Raw genomic sequence first — 21,672 nt, 5'->3', positions numbered from 1 at the left:
TTTAAATAAAAAACTTGAAAGGCTCCATGACTGGGAGGAGAAATGCAACAGAAGCAGTATGAGGAGCTGGCTGAAGGGCTGGAGACAGGCTGCAAGCTGGGTTTTAGCAGCCGAAATCTATTAAATGGGCAGCTCAATCAATAGCCCTTTTAATGGGAGGTAAAGATTTATACTTTGTCTTTCCCTGTATGGCTTATTCCTGTCCCTGCTCCCCTGTATCCCAGATGTGCTGGCTGGCCAGCGGGAGGGAGGGAGTCTCTGCTATTTAAAGCTGCTATTTAAACCTATTTCAGACCTCCCATAAGACCTACTGTTCTGACTGTCTGTCTTGCTTTTTTTCCCCCACATTTCCTGCCCATCGGTCCTGTTGCCCAGTATCCTGCCATGTTGTTCTTCTAATTCCCAGTGAGGTGTTTTTACAACTCACACCACTGCAACATCTCAGCTTGTCACAGCCTGAGATATGTTTATCTTGACCATTCCTGGAGGGACGTACCCTCCCCTTTTCGCATGGGGAAACTGAGGCACAGCACAGGTAAGAAAAGTTGCATTTCCCTAGTTACAGTCAGAGTAGTACAACATGGTAAAAAGTCACACAATTAAACAAAAGTATCAGATACAAAATTTTGATCAGAATTAAATGAAAGAGAGATGTTATTCTGATTTATACCCAGCGCCTAGAAGGTCACTGTCCTGGTTCCCACAGTGAGCAATGCTGGAACTTCCCAAGACGGGCCCAGAAACACTTCAGTAAGCAGATGTGGAAGCAGATGTGGTCTCTAGTAATTACAGATTAGCTTCAGCCCAGTCATGTCACTTCAGAGATGTTCTATCATCATTTTGCAAGCAGAAAGCCTGTGACAAAGCCTCAGTCTCAAAAGACCTGCCTTAAGCAGCGGCCCATCCTCTGTCTATTTAAGCCATAAAACTCTTGGGTGCAGACCAGTGCATCAATCTGGGTTTGCGCAGCCCCCATAGAAGCGTGCAGTGCTCTAGACATTATTTTTAATCCCAGTCATGAAAATAGTCCATGCAGGCAGACAGGCACAGCTTTGTATTGTTTGGAGCTGGTTCCACTGGGGAACTTTTGAATTCAGATTGCCCAACTCTAGCTCTGCAGGGCTAGATGCCAAGGTATTTGGGCACAAAACGGTCAAGTGAGGTTTCATTCTTTTTTTGTAGGCAGACAATATTTTTATGCCCTGTCATGGCTGGGAAATCAAAACAGCAATTAGGTTGCATCAGCAGATGTGCTTGCTTTTAGTGACTATTGGTCTTAACAGCATACAAGCTATATTCTGTTTTGGACAAAGATCTTTTCATTTCCAAATATAACTTGGACCTTGAAAGTGCTTAGTCAACCATCTGAAAAGCTGAGCAGGGGGTGGCATTCTCTTTCAGCCCTGCATGCATCTCTCAGCCCAGAAAACTGCAGATGTTTATCTTTAGCACTTCTGTAAGGTGGGCAGAAAATGGAGACCTTGCATCTACTTCATTAAGCCAGACTGAGAACAGCCTGTACAGTCACTCAAAGTCCTACAGAAAAGAACAACAGAGCAGATTTTGTTTTCACATGGGCACAAAACCAGCTTAGTTTCACCAGGTTTACCACACTCCAAGGAGCCACGGATGGCACAGCTCCTCTTCAGTATCCTCTTTCCTCTCATGTGAGCAGGCTAAAACTGAAGCACCTGGTCGGAGCTAGTCATATAGTGTCCCTCTGTAATCAGAGAGGAGAGATGAGCCTTGCAGTCAGTAATCTGTCATTAGTCCTCTAAAGTCAACGGAGAGAAACGGTGACTCATCTGATCCTGAGTGTCTTTAACAGATGAGACAAACCGTCTGCTGAAGGTCCCCATCCCTGAAGGTGAGTGGAGAAGATGAGCAGCTGAAACTAGGCACCTAGCTGTTAGGTGACCAAAGCTAGTGACACGAATCCCACCCTCTACCTACACATAACATCTGCAGCCATAAACTCCTGAACGTCCAGCACTCACAAATCCACCTAGCATCAGCAAAACGCCACTTCTGAAAGTCAGGTCTCAGCCATGCCTCCAAGTCCATAGGAATTTTTGCATGTTAGAGCAACTATGGGATTAGGTACAGTAATACATCCAAATTCCACTCAAATTAGCTGAGACACAGCATAAGTGTTGTTTTTCTCACTAGGTAGGTCTCCTACCTTCTCGCAGAGCCAGGAGAGAGATTAGTTTTCTGCTGGCAGCTCACTGTTGGCGCAGACACGTGCCAATCCTGGCGTGCAGGGAAGGCAGCAACATCCATGCAGCAGCACGGGTAGCCTTGATTACAGTACACTACCCTGAAAACACCCTGGAAAGGAACAGTGCAGGGAAGGCTCAAGGGTTGAACACCTAAGAAAATGAGGCCCCATTTTCAGCTGAGCCTCTTTGGTATCAATAGAATATTAATAGAGTTTAATAGAATATCACATATCACTATAGCACAACCTGGCCTGTCTCCAGGCTGACTGCAAGGTGAAAAGCTTCATCTCTCCATGTCAGGTGGGTTCATTTTATTTTACAAACTAGTGTTTCTAATAATGTTTGAAATTAAAACCAAGCCCTTTTTTTTCCATATTGCTTCCATTACATTCATTTTGCTCTTTTTTATTTCTCTCTTTTCTGGCATGCACATGTCAATACGTTCTTATGACGATCAGCTTGCAGGAACTGAATCATTTACTGGACACTACTAGAACATTGGCACACGTAGGGTCTGAACCAAAGCAAGTGAAGGTCACCTGAAAGTTTTCTACTGACTTCAAAAGAATGACCTATATTCTGTAAATGTAAGGAAAAAACAACAAAAAAAAGAAAAGCAGATTCTGGGCCTCGCAGCTTTGGCTCTGGCCCATCAGTCAGTCACTGCATGTCATGGTAGCTGAAGCATCAGCTATGTTGTGAACATGGGACAAGCTGGAGAAAGGGTTCAAGAGTGCTGGAAGTGCAGGGACTTTTCTACAGGAAGTTATGAGGAGCGTGAGTTATGGTTTATGGAGTGATTCTGACAGAGCAACACTGCACTGAAAGCCCAAAGAGTCCCTGGAGCTTTGTCTCCAATGTATCCCTTGTGGGGAAATTTCATTAGATGCAATTTAAGAGATATCAAGCTCTTTCCTAACATCATTTGTCTGCATAAATAATTACTACCATTGACAAAGGGATGTTCTGGGATCCCAAAAGGATGGGAACTAGCATTAAAAGCTGGAAATGGGTGGACAGATTTGAGACCCTCTGAAACAAAGCAGTGTTGTGTTTTCCACATGAGCTGTGTGGAGCTTCGTTTCAGTGCCTGGGAATGGCGGGTGCTGGAAAACTCCCATGAAGTGCAGAGTCCTGGCTTCCCTCCGCTTCTTCCTGAGCTGAGGGCAATTAGGCTGGGCTCAGAGAGCAGGCTGATTATCTTTGACTCCTTATTGAGGATTTCAGTTGTAGTCTCTTTTAGATACACAAAAGTTTTGGACTCATTGCTACTCATCCCAGGTTCATGTGCTATGTGTTTCTATCACTTGGTGTGTGTGGTGTTGTGCGTGTGTGCACGTGCATGTGTGAGTTTCCTCCTCAGCACAGCGGAGATCTCCATCTGTTAAAACCCGTACGGACCATCTCCACTTTACCAGCCTGTATATCCTCCTTGCTGAAGCAGGGCCACCAAGGCATTAAGTGGCTACCAAAATACTCTGCACTGAAGTGCGGGTCCTGCATTCTCCTGTCTGTTCCAGAAGAAGGCTCTCATCAACACCAAGACCCGGGTTATCCTCCTGAGCTGGATCCTGGTCTGGTGAGTGGCTAACAACGGTGGCCTCAAGTATCTGTATTTACCGAGCTAAAGAGTAAAGAACTGATCTGCGCAGAGTCCTAGGGGAACTCAACAGTTTCTCCCACGATGCACAGAGCAGGGCATCAGGACATGCGAGGAAACCTCCAGGAGCCCTGGGACATCCCTGGGAAGGCTGACTGCAGTACTAGGGCTGGCACGGCCATGCGAACGGGACAAACCCACAGTACTGCTGCGTATACTCACATCAAGCCTAGCTGGGGAACCCAAGGGTCAGGCCCAGACAGAAGTAACCTCTGAAATATAGATATATCCTAAAACTTGGTCTCAATCTATATAACCTACGCACTTAAATTATGCACCCTTCACTCTCTGGGTTGTCAGTGGACAATTTTAGGAGTTTCCAGTGGTGCTTCAGATGTCAAACGGGCTGAATCACCCTTTGGAAGGGCTCATCTCTGCTGCAGGGTTCACTGCAAAGGGAGTCCAGGACAGCTGTGGTCCTAACCCAGACTCCCCTGCTCCATGCATAACTTAGGTGAGCTGACTCCTGTCTAAGAGCTGTTCATGGAGGCTATGCAAACACGCACTGGACTCCTGGGAGGAATATGTTTGTTCCCTCATCACTTACCTGGTACACTGAAAATGTCAAAACGGGCCAAGGAATTCAGCACAAGAAAGACTAGGTGGACTAGGAAAAGAGATCAACTTTGTGTGCCAAGCAGAAGTTCTCGCCACAGTTGCATTTTGAACAGGTGGCAAAATGAGGGCACGCACTGCAAAGGGAGAATCAGCGTGCATTTGAAAGCAAGCTTGAGCCTTTTATATTTTTTTAACTCAGTTTTGAAGTTGGTTACACTTTTTTTTCCTGTCTCATTCTTATGCGATGGACAAAGGTAGCAAGCACAGCAGGGGAAGTGCCATCCCCTCTGGGTACTTTGTGAGCCCTCGTGCATCCCCCGCTGTCCTCTGGGCTTCAGAAACTGTGAAGTGACCAGATACCTACCAGAGCAGCTCAGAGCAAAGTTCTGCCTGTTACACACGTGCAATGAGCACAGTTTTTTGAAGTCCTTGGTGGATTTTTCAAATAAGGTTGATATCTAAAGATCTGTGTCAATCGCAACAACTAAGCAGAAACACAAATAATAGGACTCCTATAATAGCGGCTGTTGTAAGAGAACTATTAGTTAATATCTCGTCTTGCATATTTGATACTATCCCTGGGTTACATGTCTCCCTTTATGTGACTACTTTGCAGCAGGATTTCCCGCGCGATGCCCTTAGCTAAAGCGCATCTCTGCCGGCAATTGATTTTTCTGCTGGCAGGGGAGAGCTCCCAGTATGACCTCAGCGCGAGTACAGGCCAACCAAGCGGTGCCCGGAGCGCGCCGCTGCAGAAAGCCCAGTGCAGAAGCTCCGTTCCCGGCCGTCCCACGCCTCTGTCTCCGCTCCAGCCTTTCGCCTCTCTCTCCGCGGCTCGTGAGCGGTGCAGGCAGGTTTGCGCAACGCTCGCCAAAACAGCGCTGCCAGCCCCACTCGGGCCTCCTGGCATTACCGACGGTCCCGTGGAGTCACTGCACACCTGGACCTTCGGTGTCTTTCCAAAGCTGCCTGTTCTGGGACGATGCGTTGAACCGATTTTTCATTTAAGGGAAAGGTACGCTGTGAGGCAAGCTTGAAAAGGCAAGCACTAGAAACTCACACTTTCTAAGGGAAATAATAAAGCACCGAGGTGGTGTTATTTTGGGTGCGCTGACCACTATTTTTAGCACTTGGTGTTAGCAGCGTGGAAGTAATATAGAAAAAAAAACACAAATGCCATACACAGAGCAGTAAAATTAGCAGAGAGTCACAACGTGCCCACTGCACAGCCACTAGGCAAACAAACACCTCATTACCACGGTTTAACAGTATGGAAATGCAGTTAATTTGCCAGGAGTTGCACAACACGCCTGCCTATTTTGCTTTAAAAAAAAAGGGGAAAAAAGCAAGCAAGCAAGCGCGACGCCGCGGCTCGAAAGCAGCGGCGGCTTCGCCCCGCTTATGGGGCCAAGCCCGCGCCGCCGCCGCCGCCGCCGCCGCCGCCGCCGCGCGCGCCCCGCTCCCCACCCCCCCCCCCGCCGCGCGTGTCCGCGCACGCGCGGGGGAGCGCGGGGCGCCCCCTCCCCCCGCGCTCGGCGCCGGAGCCCGGCTCCCGCCGCGCGGCTCGGCCCCGATTGGCCCCTCGCCGCCCCCGCTGACGTCACGCTGTTGCTGGGTGGAAAAGCTGCGGGGCGCCGCGTCGCTCGTGCGGCGGGGAAGCGCGATGGCGCGGGGCGCTGCGCTCTTCGTAAATCGCCTCTTTCGCCCTGCTCCCCCCCCCAAAAAAAAATTTTTGTTGAAGTGGGAAGCGCTGAAAAGCTGCGTTTGTGAATCAGTTCCCCCCCGCCCGAAATGAGAAAAGGGGCAGCTGCCTCCCGGGAGTTAAGGGGCTGTGAATGAGGAAACCTGGCCTTTTCTGGGCTTTCTTTGTCGATGCTGCCGTTGGCCATGTGATTCCTGCCTCCAAAATGGGTATAAGGAGCCATTATCCTGCTAATAGCGGTGCGCATCTTTCTTCAGCCCCCTCCACACTGCAGCGCATCGCACCGCACACCTGGGCGACGCAGGTGATGCGGGCGTCCTTGGCCAGGCGAGAGCGGAGCCCGCCGCACAGCGTGTCCTCTTACCGCCCACGCCAATGAATTGCAAAAGTGGGTTCATCCTGTCGCCCCCTCTGAGGATGGGGAGCAAAGCGACTTGCCCAAGGTCACGTCGGAAACCTGTGGCAAAGTCCAGGCTGAAGCTGGATTTCTTATGGGAGCAAGGAGAGACGAGTCACCCTTCCTGCCCTGTCTGAGTGAGAGTGACTCCCTGAGACCACAGCACTGAAAAGCTTTTTGCTACCTTAGAAATAACTTGCTCAATTCAACCGTGGTTTAAGCAAGCCAGACCGCTCACCTCAGCCGCTCTGCGCTCGATCCCACCTGACAGTTTACGAGTTTCCCAGTTTGTCTGATGTTGGCCCTGGTGAAGGGGCCGGCAGATGCACCCGGCAGCTCCCCGCGCTGCAGCCCTGCGCTTTGCGGAGGGCACCCGCGGCACCCAGGGGGGCTTGATTTTGGCATCGGACCTCGCCGTGCTGCTGTGCCCCATACAAACTCTTAAATGCAGTAACAAGTAAAACGCTGCTCGAACCTTAACACAAAGAAAGTCAAACCCAAAACAATACATGCATTTTCCACAAGGGCAGAGACAGCAGCCATCGAATAGGGATTGCTATAGAGGCGCATAGCTCAGCTGACAGCTAGCGAAGTACTTTAGCACATGCTCAACTTGAGACAGGAGCCGAAGCTTCGTTGAACTCAAAACCATGCAGTGACACTGGGGAAGCGCGGCCCGGCGCGAAACGGCGGGCAGGACGGCGGCGCAGGGCGCCTCGCGCCGAGCAGCAGCGTGGCACAGGCTGCGGCGTGCGAGGCTCCAGGGATGCGATTCGCCGCCCGGGTCAAACCCTGCTTGTCCGAGTGGGAGGAGGGAACTGTCCCAGGCGCCAAAATGTCTGTGACTCTGCTTAGATCATACTTATGTTTTTCTGAATACAGATCTACGTAAGTAGAAAGAAACCATTCATCTCAGCTGGGAGGACTGGCAGCCTTTGGAGTCACCCTGTCCACTGATATCCGACCACCTTATTTTTTGCCCTCTCTTTGATTTCTGCCCTCCTCCCCCACCAGCGCTATTCCCATGGCATCCCCTTCATGAAATGGTCTTTTGTTCATAGGTGCCTGAAGCTTATGTGCTTCTTTGACTAACTGCTTCATTTCACACTGACACCCAAACTGCTGGTTTCGTCTTCCTGGTAGCGATTGTCTCCAATGACGTTTCAGTATCGCTGTTTCTTATCTGCGGTTTCAGAGTCCCATTTTCACCAGCCAGAAGCCAAAACCCTTGCACTGGCCTGACCTCTGCAATTACTGACTGGACGCTTGTTCCAAAACGCTTTAGCCTCTGGCCATGGGGTAGCTTTCTAGCAGGGGCCATATTGATAAGCCATATGAGACCCAGTGACAGCACTTAATTTGTTTAAAATGTCTAGCTCTTACTAAAATTTCATTCAGATTCACTGCTCTGATCTCACTTGCTGTGAAGTACAGTTTCGATTGCAGTGTCAGTTGAATACTGCCTGCGACGGAAGAGACAGCCTGTCCTCACCTCTGGAGGATCTACTTATTTTCTACTGTTTTTGCTTCTTAATCTAAAAGAAAAGGCTCTAGTCAGTCTGGAATGCAAATCTCTAGTGGAGCTTCATGGACAAGAGGCATAACAGACATGCAAAGAAAAGCATTAAATACAGCTTTTCAGGGCTATGTCATCTCCAGTGCATCTATGCAAGAGCTTATGCAAGTCTCTTAGTGCTGATTGGGATATTTCACTAGATGCATGTCACCTTTGGTTTTCATTATACCATGAACATCTGTCTAACTTCAGCCAGCACCTTTTAATAGCCCTTCAGCAAATCCCACACATCTGCTCATGCCTTCAGTGGTGTATGGAGACTGTGGCATGCATTTCTACCATCCTCTTGAAAGATGAAGAGCAAAGTGTGTTAGTACTTCCACAACAGATTGAACAGAAATAAATGCAAGCCTGCCCCATGCCTGAAATGCTGTTGCACCAAGCAGGTCCATCTTTGATTTCAGCTATCACACTTCAGACACAATGCATGGAAGCCTGCACTGGAAACCCAGGTCACGCTACTGCCACGTTGTGGGTCCAAAATGTGCTCAGGTACAAATATGAACTTTGCAGTTGAGTGAAGAACCCAAATGTCAGTGTTCAATCATAGCGCCCTTGGGAAACCTGGCACCAGAGTACCACAGTACCTTATCCCCAAACCCACGAGGAATTTTGCAGCTATCAGGGAACATATTTAAGATAAGCCACTGGCCCAGAACCATGTGGCTGGCTAAAAACTATCTATCTGCCTTCCTATGAACTCTTCCTTACTCAGCTCTTTATTCTCCTGGGGAAGGCTGAGTGTTGGCACATCTACATCATGCAATGGGTGAGAGGCCCAAGCTGCTGCCCCGGAGCTGCAAACAGGATAGCCTTGCAGCACAGTGCTCGGGGAAGCTAGCCAGCTCTGCTAATGGTACAGTCCATCAGCAGCAACCACCTGTGCTGTATGTCAGTACAAGCTCCAGAAAATGCAAGCTTGGAGTTCTGGGCACCATGCTCCAGCACAGGGCACGGGCAGGCCTTGCTCCACCCACGCCAAGAAGTCTTCTCCTCTTTTGATAGCATTCCAGCTTTCAGGGATGGATGCAAGCCTGGTACGGAGGGGGAGGCAAAATCTCTAGCTTAGCTTTTCCCCTGCGCTAACCAGAGTGGCATGCTAATGAGATGGCTAACGTCCCACCGGTCCTTTCACTTCTCCTAGGAAATCCTGACTTGGTTAATCGCTTTAGCATGAACTGCAGGAAAGTGTTGATAGCAGAAGAAAATGAGATTACACTAAAACTATCACACTGCCTTTCTTGGGCAGAAGAATAAATATATTTCAGTCAGTAACTCAGATATAACTTCAGATACTCTGTGCATGATATGTTGAGCTCTTCCTATTGATCAAGAGCTCAGCAGTCACATTGGTTTTGTCTTCAATTTCAAAATTTTCCTGTTTTGCTTTCTCTGCAGCTAATCAAGTGGTAGACACTGTTCTTTGATAACTCCAAAGATAGCTGCTTTTTCTGGACTTTTATTTTCACCATTCAGCACCTTTCTTGAATGGATCTCCAAGGGCTTCAGGAAGCACAAGTCTAAAAAGCTCTGAATGGCTATATTACGAAGCAGAGGGGATCTAATTCTCCAGTGCCTTATGTTTCCTTTTATAACTACATGAAGCACATGAAGACCCCCAAAGCAATTCCTTGGGTGGGAAAGGAGACACTGATTTGATAGAATTGTCTATCATGGCTGGGTTTCACAATGAAGTTGGGTGCCAGTGAGCATCGTGTCTCCAGAGAATAAATGTCTTGCAAAAGATCACACAAGAAGTTTGTGGCAGCCCCAGAAACAAAAGTCAGCTGTCCCAACCCCTGGTGCCTTGTTTTTAAGCCTGAGCCTCAGCACCAGGAGTCAGTGAAGAGACTGTGACTGATATCAGTGGGCTTTGGAAATTTATATTTTTAGCGCTGGTAAGTCTAATTGCTGCCAAGATACCCACCAAGGACAGGTGTCTTTGTAACAGCTGACCAGCAGCCCTTTCCCTTTCTGAATAATTTGTTACTTCCATTGTCCTGCTGGGCAGAAGGAAAACATGCTCAAGAATGGACATTCCTGGAATTTTTTTAGCAGACACCAACTATTTTATCCAGTAATTTTTAGATCAAACGTCAGCTTCTCTGCTTTGGGCAGACAGCTGTAGCTCTCTGAACCCAAAGACATGATTTATTCGCTTGTGCTCCTCTCTCCCACCCGTAGCCAAACAGTGTGATGATGCTTTAACAACAGCTGCACGTGGCAGCTCAAAACACAACCAGCGAAATTACCTGGCATGCTTGCAAGTCGTTCATCACGCTGACAAACAGTTACCAGCCACTTTCTTCTTCTGCCCCCCCCCCAGTTTAGTCATAGTGCAGACGCTGCTTACAAACCACATCCTTCTGTTGCAGTATGACTTGCACCCACCGCTTATGACACACTTGCTGATTAAATGCGTGCATGCCCTGTTTTATCGTGAGGAGAAGTCGCTGCTGAGGTTAGAAGGATCCCGGCCTGCACAGAGGAGGCTTTGCTCAGTTGCTGAATGAGCAGCGTTGCTTGCTCAAGGCAGGAGAACTCCCTGTGCCTTTATCAAACGCTGCCCTTGTGCCACAGCGGACTTTGTGTCACTCTTTCTCCAGTGCTTTTGGCTGACGTATTACTTGGTATCACATCACTGCTGCTATACTTGAAGGGAGTCTAAATATCCTGCCAGGGAAGTAAGAGTGGGGAATTCACTTTTTGTAAACGAACTAGGAAGAAGCAAATTCTCTGCCTACCAACAAGAACATGCCTGCAAAGAGCCCTCCTGTAAACATAGATTACATATTGCAGAACGACATCAAGCATGATTACCACCAGCCATCTCTTCCAGAAACTCAATAGACATTGATATTTATATACAGACTTTAAGGTTTAGCATGCTTCAGCAGAAATGTACATTTATTAATACTGTAATACATTGGGTCTTATTGACTCTTACTGAGTCGTATTTCACTCACAGATAATTTTTTTTTTCCTGGAATGTCATGCTTGAAGTAAGTTAAACCAAGAGTGAATAATCTTTGAACAGAACAAGTAATATGCTTAAGGCTACATTCAGCAGTATTTTTCTTATTTCACTTGATCAAAGTGATTTTTAAGCAGAGGGCTACATTCTGTTCAGCAGTACATTAGCGTTAATGATATGTGACTCCAGTGATTACAGTGGAGTGGCTCTGAGTATATGTCGGCAAAAGAGAGAGCAGGAATTTGGCCCAGAATTCTTAAAATAAGAATACTAGGAATGGAGTTATGCCAGGGAAGAATTTGGTCCATGCTGCTTCTGAAATGATGGAGCCAAATAATACAAAGAAGTAAGCTGATCTGTAGTCTGTTTATAGGAAAATCCATGATTCCCAGTGATTTATGGATCCCAGTAAGAGGAAGGTTAAGTTTCAAGAGCAATATAACATAACTAAAAGAAGCTATTTCTCCATGTAAAAGGACATTTTAATAGAAATGAGGACAAATAAAATTCTTAAGACATGACCTTGTTGTGGAAATACCATCCTTTTATATTTTCCATTTCAGAACATGCTCTTGTATTGTACAAAGGTATTGCTTTGTGTTTAAAACAAACATTTCTTTGCTTCTCCTGTCCAGCATTCTCATGAATCTTTACCCAATATAAATGCTTCCACAGTGACAGTAAATGGTTCTGTGTGTCTGAGGTTCAAGTGATTTACCTGGCAGTTAGCAAAGCAAGATGCAATGACCCCTGTTACTATTCATTTATTTGCCTAAATAGAAATCGTCTCACAGTTTGCAGATCTCGGACTCCACTGTTGAAACTTGTACCGTTAGAGCTTCACCAGTGGAGCAAGGTGGGTTGTTTACCTTCCTTTTTTTCCTTCCCGGCTGACCTTTTCTTTCCTCTCTCCCAACATTGTAAGTAGAGCTCATGTCTGCTGCAAAACTGGGCTGAAATAGGTCAGACAGTCTTCAAAGGAAAATCCACGTATAGGAATTGTGGCCATCCTGCAGCAGGCAAACACGCAGGCTAGAAGGAGATAGGAGACAAGAACTGGCTGATGTTAACCCAGGGCAGGAATCGAAGCTGCTGCTCCTTTTCTCTTGCTCCATGGTGCCAGATGGCTGTGCCTATTCTGGTTTCTTTATTTTTGTATATCACAGTAGGCACTGCCTGGCTTTGCAAACAGGGTGGGGGAGATAGAAAGCACCAGGTTAGCTGGTTTTGTGGATCCGCACAGAGTAGCCAGTGAGACACACTCCACTTCTGATTAGATCAGCCAGTTCTCTTGGAAGGGTGGTTCTTTAAGGCTGAATTTCAGAATTTGGGAAATATTCCTGGCATCCTGATAGTGTTTGATGCAATGAAAAGCATGCTATGCAAACACACCTTCAATGCTGAGCCTATTTTGTTGGGGAATATCCCATGTGCTAACTGCCTTCAGTCACACACCTAATTGCTTTTAAGTGTGGTACCTTCTGAGAAAATCCCACTCCCACTGACACTCTGGTTTTTCAGGGTGTAACTGTCAGAAAAATAATGAAACAGGGTAAAAGCATTTTTTAATCAAAATAAGTCAAGTCCATAACAGATGCAAATCTTTCAGCACTTCAGCTCTTCTTTGTCTAGAAACAAAGAATAAAACTGTGTCATAATTCAGCATGATCTTCCAACATACTTACGTTCATATCTTGGGGGTTTCAATGGGAAATGGACCTAAACTATGTGCCATATCCCAAAAGCTGCTGAGTTTTGTATTTGTTGTGAAAATAATGAAAGTCACAACATTGCCAGTGAATACAGGAAGCTAATTTCACTGATCATCTCCGTCCTTAATGTGGCATCATGCCGTACCATGTGTTTCATTTGCAAAATGGGAACACACAAGTTTTGCTGTATGAGAAATGTTGTTTTTTCCAGCAAGACAAAGACATTTTTGCACTTCACACTGGCCAGGCACTGAACTAAGCCAAAGCAGCTGAAGGATAGAGGCAGCAAAGTCTTTACTTCCAGTTCACTTCTCTAACTGGCAGGTAACTGAGCCAGCTCCCTCTTGCTTGCCCTCTTTTTGACTCCTTGGCTTTTGAACTCTTGGCTTCACAGGGCCCTGGCTGCCAAAGGACTGTTCAAGGTGCTTTTACCCAGCCTAACCTATAGCCTCATGGTCAGGTTACTCTACAGGGATGTGAGATTTAGCTGGGAGACAAGGGAGGTATTGAACAAGGGCCTCCCACTTTCTAGCGTTGACTGCTCGTGCAAAAGGCCAGCCAAAAAGGCAGACCCCCAACCCGTCACACTGGCTGGCACCTATGCTTCCCAGAGATGTCATTACTGCAGCTTTGACAAAGGCACCTGTGTTTTGGAGAGAGATGAACCTTCGGACACATCCTTCCCAGTGCTAGGGGTGGTGGCCTGGCAGCAGTTGTGCCGAGCCCCCAAATGCTGCCTGCTCCAAGGATATGAGCGCAGACATCAACATCTGCCTCGGGAAGTCCACCTCTAGACTTGGGCCCCTAACTTATAGGCACCACAGCACTGTGTGCCTTGCCTTTTCCCTACTTTATTTTGCAGAAATTGTTATTAAAGCATTGTACATTCAGGTGCTGTGGCCTGATGACTCTGATGGAGCTGTACCACTCTGTCCATATTGTACTTATTGCAATGCTTTTGACTGCTGCAGTTGTTTACTCCATCAGAAGGGGCTCCTGCACACGTTCCTGCCACGTTTGCAGGAAGGCACATAGAGGCTTTGGGCAGCCCCATCGCTGGTATTTGATGCACAAGGTGACTGCCAATGCTATTCAAGTTTTGACTATGGCCAAGCTGAAGCCAGGCCCAGCTGAAGCCAGGCCGCTTGTCTGCAGACCACATTCAGGAGTGCAAAATAATACATTCTTGACTAAATTGCCCATCTGAGATATAAATTCAAGAAAGGAGCAGCATCTTCAGGGAAATGAAGAAAATCCTGTTAACCAAAAGAGGACAGAGTAAGGAAAGTGCATGGGATGAGTGTGTTCAATAGCTGAGAAAGGAGAGATGCACATTAGACTGCTTTGCTGCTTTAAGCTTTTTCTCAGTGGCTGTGTTCCTACTGGTGAACAGTTTACTTTGAAGAGCTTGTTTCAAGTCATTTCATTTACCTCTTGAAGCAAAATTTCTTGCAGGTACCAAACCGAGCCTAATCTGCTCTGGAGCCACAGTTAGTCCCTGAGAAGGTCAGCATGCGGGAGGGAAAGAGCAGCCGGGCGTTGCAGCCAGCAGGGAGACAACGCCGGAAATCCAGCGCAGGGCGAGGGAGGCTGAGCCTGGCTCCAACAGCCTACAAGCCGGGGGAAACCCACAAAAGCCAGTCAGTGAAGCCAGGATCCTCTGCCCTCCACCTCCACCTTCAGCTGTTGTTTGGGAGGTTGGTGGTTGGTGGGTTAACAGACTCCTGTCTGGCCATGAAACCAAACATTGGCTTTGCTAGCTTGGGAGCAAATCATGCCGGGGACTTTGCAGCTTCCTCTTCTACAATAAACAAGGGGGCTCAGGAGAGGTTCAGTGCCCACTGACTACCTGTGTAGCATCGTCACAACTAAAGGAGAAAGACATTTCTATCACCCAGTCTACTCCTGCTGCAGTTGTTAAATCTGCTCAGTAGGAAATCCTCCAGTTTGGCTCAGATAAACAGACGGGCCAGAAAAAGGGAACATATTAGCATTTTTAAAATATGTTAATTAAAAATGCATAAGAAATAAATCAGAGGCGTTTGAGGGAAATACTGCTTAGTGTTCCTGTCTTCTCCTGCTTATGACTAGTGCATGTGCCTTATGGAGATATGGACCCAAAACAGATTAAACATTAAGACTGTTGAAATTCTTCATTTGAGTTTTACATGTCCCTTTCTAATGACATATGAGAACCTATGAGACTACCTTTGTGTAGGTACCACTAGATTTTTGCCTTTTTTTTTTTTTTTTTGGCAAGTAATGCATTTCCCCACTGTATCACTCCTCAAAATTGTACAGGCCAAAATACTTCCAAAGTTAACTTGAAGCATAATCTATTTTTTCCAGATGATCCCTATTTGCTGTCTCACAACATTAGCCAATGTGGTCTCAGAAGGCTGAACTGAAGTAAACAACATGTCGAAATATATTTAGTGAATTATCATGCAAACCACAGAAGAACATAAAAAGAGAGAGGAGAAAAGATTTCTTGGTTGGGTAGTGATTTAATATTTTTTAGAATTATATCACTGTCAGAGAAATTAGATATTAAAAAGGCCTGTTTGGTCAGCCTGGGCCTCATCATCTCTCCTGGGCCAGGATGTAATTGTTTCTTATGATAAGCATAATTGTGAGTACTTTTATCTAATCAGGCTTTAAATGCTCCAAAGAAAAAGGTGTGTTCTCCCACCCTTGAAGAAGGATTCCACAAACTATCACATCTCACTGTCTCATGTAATTATCTGAACACTCATTTTGCAAATTAGGATGTGTAATCATAAGGATGGGAAGTCATTTTGTAGTGTCAAAGCATGTGTAATGCTACTCAGGGCACAAACTTTACCTGCTGCCCCTTCTTCCTCTAACAATGTAATATAAAGCCTGCACAAACAACATTAACACGGTGCAGCAAAAATTAGGATAATGAATGCAGGACTATCACTTGACATACTGGTAATGCACTGGCTTTTTTGGCCTGGAGAAATCATATCTATTTTCCTATATATCCATGTTTGGTATGGTTTTACTGAATGAATCATGGATTCAAGAAAAGTAAGGCATGTGACGTGTCAATCACCTAGTCTTACCACTTGCATAACACTTTATTGTGGCAGTAAGATGGGGAAACTCGCTAAGGCACTGGAGCTGGGTCCTCTTTTTCTGCCCCTGAAGTTTTGCCTGAACAAAATTTGAGGATCTTTTAATTTCATCTGGGATTTCTAGTCTTGCAACAATGCAGTCAGAGCTATTGCATGGTAACCATCCCCTCCCTTCCCCCCTCTCTAAGCTGCTGGAGGTCTATGAATTGCAAACATATTCACTGCATGGCTAGTTCAGCTTTACAGCACTTATCTAGTGAATCCAACCCTTGCAGGAATCATCAAGCTTTTACATTGCCATATTAACAACACAAGCACTGCACACCTGCACGGTGGGTCCCATTCTTAGGGACCTCTTACTGATTGCTCCCGCAGCACTTGCACAGCACGCTGTGGCCATGCTGACTTTTCCAGGACGTGCGACCTAGTCAATACTGTATAGTCCAAGAGCATCTTGGGATTTGCCATGCATGGACAGGTTGGCTGTGCAGTTCACACTCATTAGTTGTGATGCGCTCTGGAAGGTAGTGGTGATGCACTCTACAGCTCCCAGCTTCCTATTCAGAGAATACCAGGCAGAAATAGCACAGTCCCAGCCACAGTGTGAGTTCAAAACTTGTATCAGACTGGTAAACCATGATATAAATCCTCATTCTGGGGAAAGAAAGCAGCTTGTTGTTTGGATGAGCAATGTCTCTTTGCTAATATGCTTCAACCATGTTTGCTTGAAGGGTGAATAAGGCATTAGTTAGAGCTTTGACCTTCTAGCAAATGCCATCTACTTTTCATCCAGCTATTCCTATGGTGAGTGCAGCAATCTGTGCTTGGCTGCAATGTATCTGTCAAAAATGCATCTGATTACTTCAGGAGGCAGAGAAGTCCCTACTTCCCTTGGAAATTTGTTCTTCCTTTTGTTTTGGTTTGCTATTTGTTTTTGAAACTTTGCAGAAGTTATGATCATCGATGATAAAAATCTGTTTAAACCAGCAACCACTTGCACAGCTCTACCACAGCAGGTCAGTAATCTCCCTGAAAAGAATGTGATAGTTGCATGCCAGTATCTTCCATATCAAGAAAAAAAAAATATCACCACCTTTCACATATATGGCAATAACTAGTTGTCTTTCTAGGTGATCTCAGCAGAGGGGACTGGCTGTATTGGTAGGATTAACCATCTTAAATTTTCTGGGAAGATCAAGATTCAAACAACCTCTACCAGGTTGTTTAAAACTAAATTACCTGTTAATTTCATGATTCTGCTTTCCTTCATGAATCAGTAACTGGGCTAAAACTGAAGGAAATCCACAGCAGAGGATGGGAAGTGAAGTACATAAAATCATGGATCATAAAAGCTGCCAGACAATTGTGAAGGGAACAGTGAGTATTTTTGTAATACTTCTTTGGAGAAATAAGTTTACAAGGAGAACTTTCAAGAATGTGGATATGTTCACCAAGAAGCCAGCTTTTACAAAGAGAGGCTTTTATTCTGCAGAGCTTATGCATATGTTTAACTTGAAATGGAACAAGCCAAGAGCTTAAAATCAAGTACACACGCGCAAGTCTTTGCAGGCAGTAGGACTCTGCAGATGGCATAAGCTAAGCACATACACGGAGTTTTACAGGATCAGTACCACAGGGACCACAATTACAGTAATAGTTCATTTCGATATACCACATCTAGTCAAAGGGTTCACATATTCTGAAATATTTTGTCTCTAGTCTATGCACTAATTATCTAATGTGGATACTGGATAATTACTGCATCTCTGCCCTGTTAGGCACATTTCTGATTTCCATTAGGAATGAAAACCTCTTATAAAAGGAATATATAAAGGAAAAAAATAAACTTCAGAAAAGGCAAGGGAAATAATTTCTGTTGGATGCAGGAAAGGAACTTAGTCAACTTCTATTTGCTGTGTTGTTTCCAAAAACAGTGAAATGCTTTCAGAGTTTATGCTTCTTTTGACATTTCTCAGATGCTGGAGTACTAAAAGGCAAGATTAGAAGCTGCAAAGGTACCTAAGTGGTTACGGTTTAAGTGAGAGTTAGTCAGCTAAATACTTAATGCATCTGGGCATGCATGTCCCACCCCCTTTTACACAAAGTCTGTGACAGAATAGAGACTAGATATCAAATTTCTCAAATTTTAAGTTGCCTTACAAGTCAGCCTACCTTTCATACTTGGTTAATGGAAAATTTTCCCTTTTTTAATGGGCTTACCTAAAGGTCTGAAGTTGTCACTCAAGATGGGAATAATTTCAATATAGAGGAATGGGACCCAGTCATATTTCTGACTATGTCCAGTCATATGTACTTCCCTCTGTGGAAATGAAATAAATGAATGCATGCTATTATTGAAATCTGAATATTTGCCAGTAGTCCCATGTTAAATATTAAGAGTAACTCAATCAAAATCATTCTCTTACCTGTGTGTTCAAACTTGCCAGGTACTATCCTTGCCAACACGTGTGAGTTTTGGGCCAGGCATTTGACAATAAATGACTCAAAGTAATCTTACTTGAGCTAAAGAATCAACTCTATTGCTTGTGGCTACAGTAATTCAGATCCTCCAGTGCTTGTTTTAAAGCTGCTCTTTTCAGATAACATTGAGTTCAACAATAAATAAAAAGTCATTTACATCATTCGTGCTGTTTCCTTACATTTTAGCGTAACATTCAAATTAGAGGATGGAAACTAACCTGTTTGGCTCCCGTTGTCACTTCAGTTGTAACAGCATCATGCTGCAGCCTGCGGGATGCAAACACGGCGTACATACACTGGTATCTGCACTCGAGCAGCCAGTGTTTTCTCATGCTGGGATGGCATTTCTACTACATTGCTGGGAGAGAGGGGGAACAAAACCTCTTTCATTTGTTTTTCCCTAAGCATTTTGCATGGCTGCCTGTGACTATGCTATTTGGATGCATTACACGTTAAATAGACTGGCAATAGTGAAGTCCATGGTGTCTCCGACTGCTAGGGACAACTCTGCTTGAGACAGAGACTCCTTTTCAAATGTATGGAAGGGGAAAAGATGGATGTTGCAGTGGATGCGGTTTTACTTACAGTGGAAAAGTCTGATTTGAGAAACTTTTCAGTGGTTCTCAAAGTCAGGTCTGGGTTCATTTGACCTCCTTTAAGAGATGTTAATTTTTATTTGCATTGTGCCCTTTTTAGCCAACAAGTTGACTAACGCAAGTTCACAACGAACTAACAAGTTCACAATGCTTAGTTTTGCAAAAACAGATAGTATTCCCGTAGATGAAAGTATATAAGGCAGATCACAGCTCTCAGGCAGCCGATTTACAACTATTTTGACAGGAAAAACTTCTGAAACAATGTACGTAACATCACAAAGCTTCTTAGAAATTTCAGAGGGCTGTAATAACAAAATCAAATCCTTCTATTCCATAATCTTTCAAGATAGGAATTATATAATGCTCAGCATTTAATACACAAACTTTTGTTGATGTCAGTGGGACTACTCACATTAAAGTGTGTGTATATATATATATATACATATTTAAAATCTGCAGTTAAAGGGCATATAAAAAAGGAAAACTTTAGTGATGCTATGATGTAAAAAGGAGGTTTATACCCCAGCTATCCTACGCCGTAGATTATAGATTTGTCTCCGTCCTAATTACACACTCCATCTCAGTGCATTAGCATGGAGTCTAGAAAATCTGACTCATCATTTTCAGCAGTCCCTGCGACCCGAGGCAAACACCGTCCGCTGTTTCTCACACACACGCACTCGCACACGCTCTCCAAACACTCCCAACTTCCCCTAAAGCAAACAGCTAATCCTATTCTGCCTGGCAGCAGAGCCGTCTTGTTCCTACATGAGCACGCAGCTGCCTCAAAGCCGTTTTTTAGCAGAAAGCAGCTTTTCCTCCAGATCAGCAGCCCTCTGCGTGCAGCTCTGATCGCCACCAGCGGGGATGGTCCCTGTGATGAACGGACCGGTGGATTCCGGGGTGTGTGTGTGTGTGTGTGTGTGTGTGTGACTGCAAGAGGGCTGGAAACGGGAGCGAGGGGCTGCGCCGCCCGTGCCCGGCCTTGCGGTACCGGGGGATGTGCGCCCACACTCGCCTCCCCCTGCCGACCCGGACGTGCCGCTAGCTGAGGCCTCCGCACGTCGTCACACCAGTGACTCCGCACCGGGGTGACGGCGACGGGCCCCTGGGGGCGGCCGCTGCCTCAGACCGCGGCGGGGCGGCCCGGGGGGCGGCGGCCGCCATTTCCCTCGGCCCGGCCGGGGGAGCAGCGCGGAGCCCCCCGCCCCTCCCCCCGCCCGCCGCGAGGCCCTGCCGCTCCGGGCGTGGCCTCCCGCGCGTCATTTGCATGCCGCCCGCAGGCCCGCTCTATTGGCCGGCGGAAGACACGCCCCGAAGCGCTGGTCCCCGCCTCTGGCTCCAACGCTGCCCAGAGATGCGGCCGGCCCCGCCCCTCCGCGGCGGTGGCCCCGCCTCCCTGCCCGCCCCTGGCTCCGAGGCTGCCTGGAGATGGGAGCCGGCGCCGGCGCCGACAATTGGTCGGCGCGGAGCGGCGCCTCGCATTGGCCGGGCGGCGCGGCGGCGGGCGTGGCGGCGGCGCGCTGATTGGCGGAGCGCGGAGGGGTGTGCGCAGGGGGAAGCGGCCGGAGCGGGGTGCTGGGGCAGCGGCTGGAGGATGGGGGCGGCCGGCGGCGGCGGCGCGGGCTGCTGAGCGGCGCGGAGCGGAGCCACCCCCTGCCGCCTCCGCCGGCGGCTGCTCCGCCGCACCCGGCCCTTCCCCGCCCGCCCGAGCGCCGCGCTGCCAGCCAGCATGAACAGGCTCAGCGCCGGTCCCATTGGCGGCGGCAGCGCCGCCTCCGCCGCCGGCCAGTACCGGGTGTGCGGCAATTGCCGGAAGGTGCCGAGACAGGTACCGGCGCCCGGCCCGGCCCGGCCCGGCTCGGGGAGGGGGCGGGGGCGGGGGGGCGTGACGGGGTGCGGGGCTGCGGGAGGCCGCGGGGTCTGTGGAAGGGGCGGAGGGGGGTGTGGGGAGGCGCTGGGGGAGCGGTGGGGCTGGGGGCGGGGAGGCACTGGGGCTGCGGGGGGTCTGCGAGCGGAGGAACTGGGGCTGTGGGGAGGCAGTGGAGGTGGGGGGCTGTGTGGCCGTGTGGAGGAGCTGAGGCTGTGGGGGGGGGCACCGGAGCTGTGGGGAGGCAGTGGGGCGGGAGCTGTGGGGGGAGGCACCGGGGCTGTGGGGAGGCAGTGGGGTGGGGGGCTGTGGGGAGAGGCACTGGGCCCGTGGGGGGATCTGTGAGGAGAGAAACTGAGGCTGTAGGGAGGCAGTGGAGTAGAGGGGCTGTGGGGGGGAACTGGGGCTGTGGGGTAGAGGAGCTGGGGGGGATGTGGGGCTGTGGGGAGGAACTGGGGCTGTGGGGAGGCAGTGGGGCGGGGGGCTGTGGGGGGCTGTGGGGTAGAGGGGCTGTGGGGGGGAACTGAGGCTGTAGGGAGGCAGTGGAGTAGAGGGGCTGTGGGGAGGCAGCGGGGTAGAGGGGCTGTGGGGGAGAACTGGGGCTGTGGGGGGCTGTGGGGTAGAGGAGCTGGGGGGGATGTGGGGCTGTGGGGAGGAACTGGGGCTGTGGGGAGGCAGTGGGGCAGGGGGTTGTGGGGTAGAGGGGCTGGGGGGAATGTGGGGCTGTGGGGAGGAACTGGGGCTGTGGGGAGGCAGTGGGGTAGAGGGGCTGTGGGGAGGAACTGAGGCTGTAGGGAGGCAGTGGAGTAGAGGGGCTGTGGGG

At 48.0% G+C, this 21,672-nt stretch overlaps 1 protein-coding gene and 1 long non-coding RNA gene across 5 annotated transcripts in view; one reads left to right on the top strand and one right to left on the bottom strand.

Annotated features, from left to right (window-relative positions):
* Positions 1-11,632: 11,632 nt before the first annotated feature.
* Positions 11,633-20,151, bottom strand: LOC136991108 (uncharacterized). Of its 2 annotated transcripts, none has more exons than XR_010883138.1 (5): positions 19,748-20,151; positions 18,602-18,741; positions 18,123-18,222; positions 14,233-14,411; positions 11,633-12,717 (listed from the first exon to the last, which is right to left on the bottom strand). It is a non-coding gene; the product is annotated as an uncharacterized lncRNA (long non-coding RNA). The 2 variants fall into 2 exon arrangements; XR_010883139.1 differs by having other exon boundaries at positions 18,602-18,650.
* A 542-nt stretch (positions 20,152-20,693) lies between these two features.
* SESN3 (sestrin 3) overlaps positions 20,694-21,672 on the top strand; it is a 40,022-nt gene continuing 39,043 nt past the window's right edge. For all 3 annotated transcript variants that reach the window (XM_067289673.1, XM_067289666.1, XM_067289659.1), the window contains exon 1: positions 20,694-20,810. In XM_067289673.1, the coding sequence (XP_067145774.1) occupies positions 20,712-20,810 (99 nt within the window). In that variant the 5' untranslated portion in view covers positions 20,694-20,711. The remainder of the gene's footprint in view (positions 20,811-21,672) is intronic.

This window comes from Apteryx mantelli, chromosome 1 (assembly GCF_036417845.1).
Source record: "Apteryx mantelli isolate bAptMan1 chromosome 1, bAptMan1.hap1, whole genome shotgun sequence".
In the NCBI taxonomy this organism is placed as follows: domain Eukaryota; kingdom Metazoa; phylum Chordata; class Aves; order Apterygiformes; family Apterygidae; genus Apteryx; species Apteryx mantelli.
This window is presented reverse-complemented; position numbering and strand designations above follow the sequence as displayed.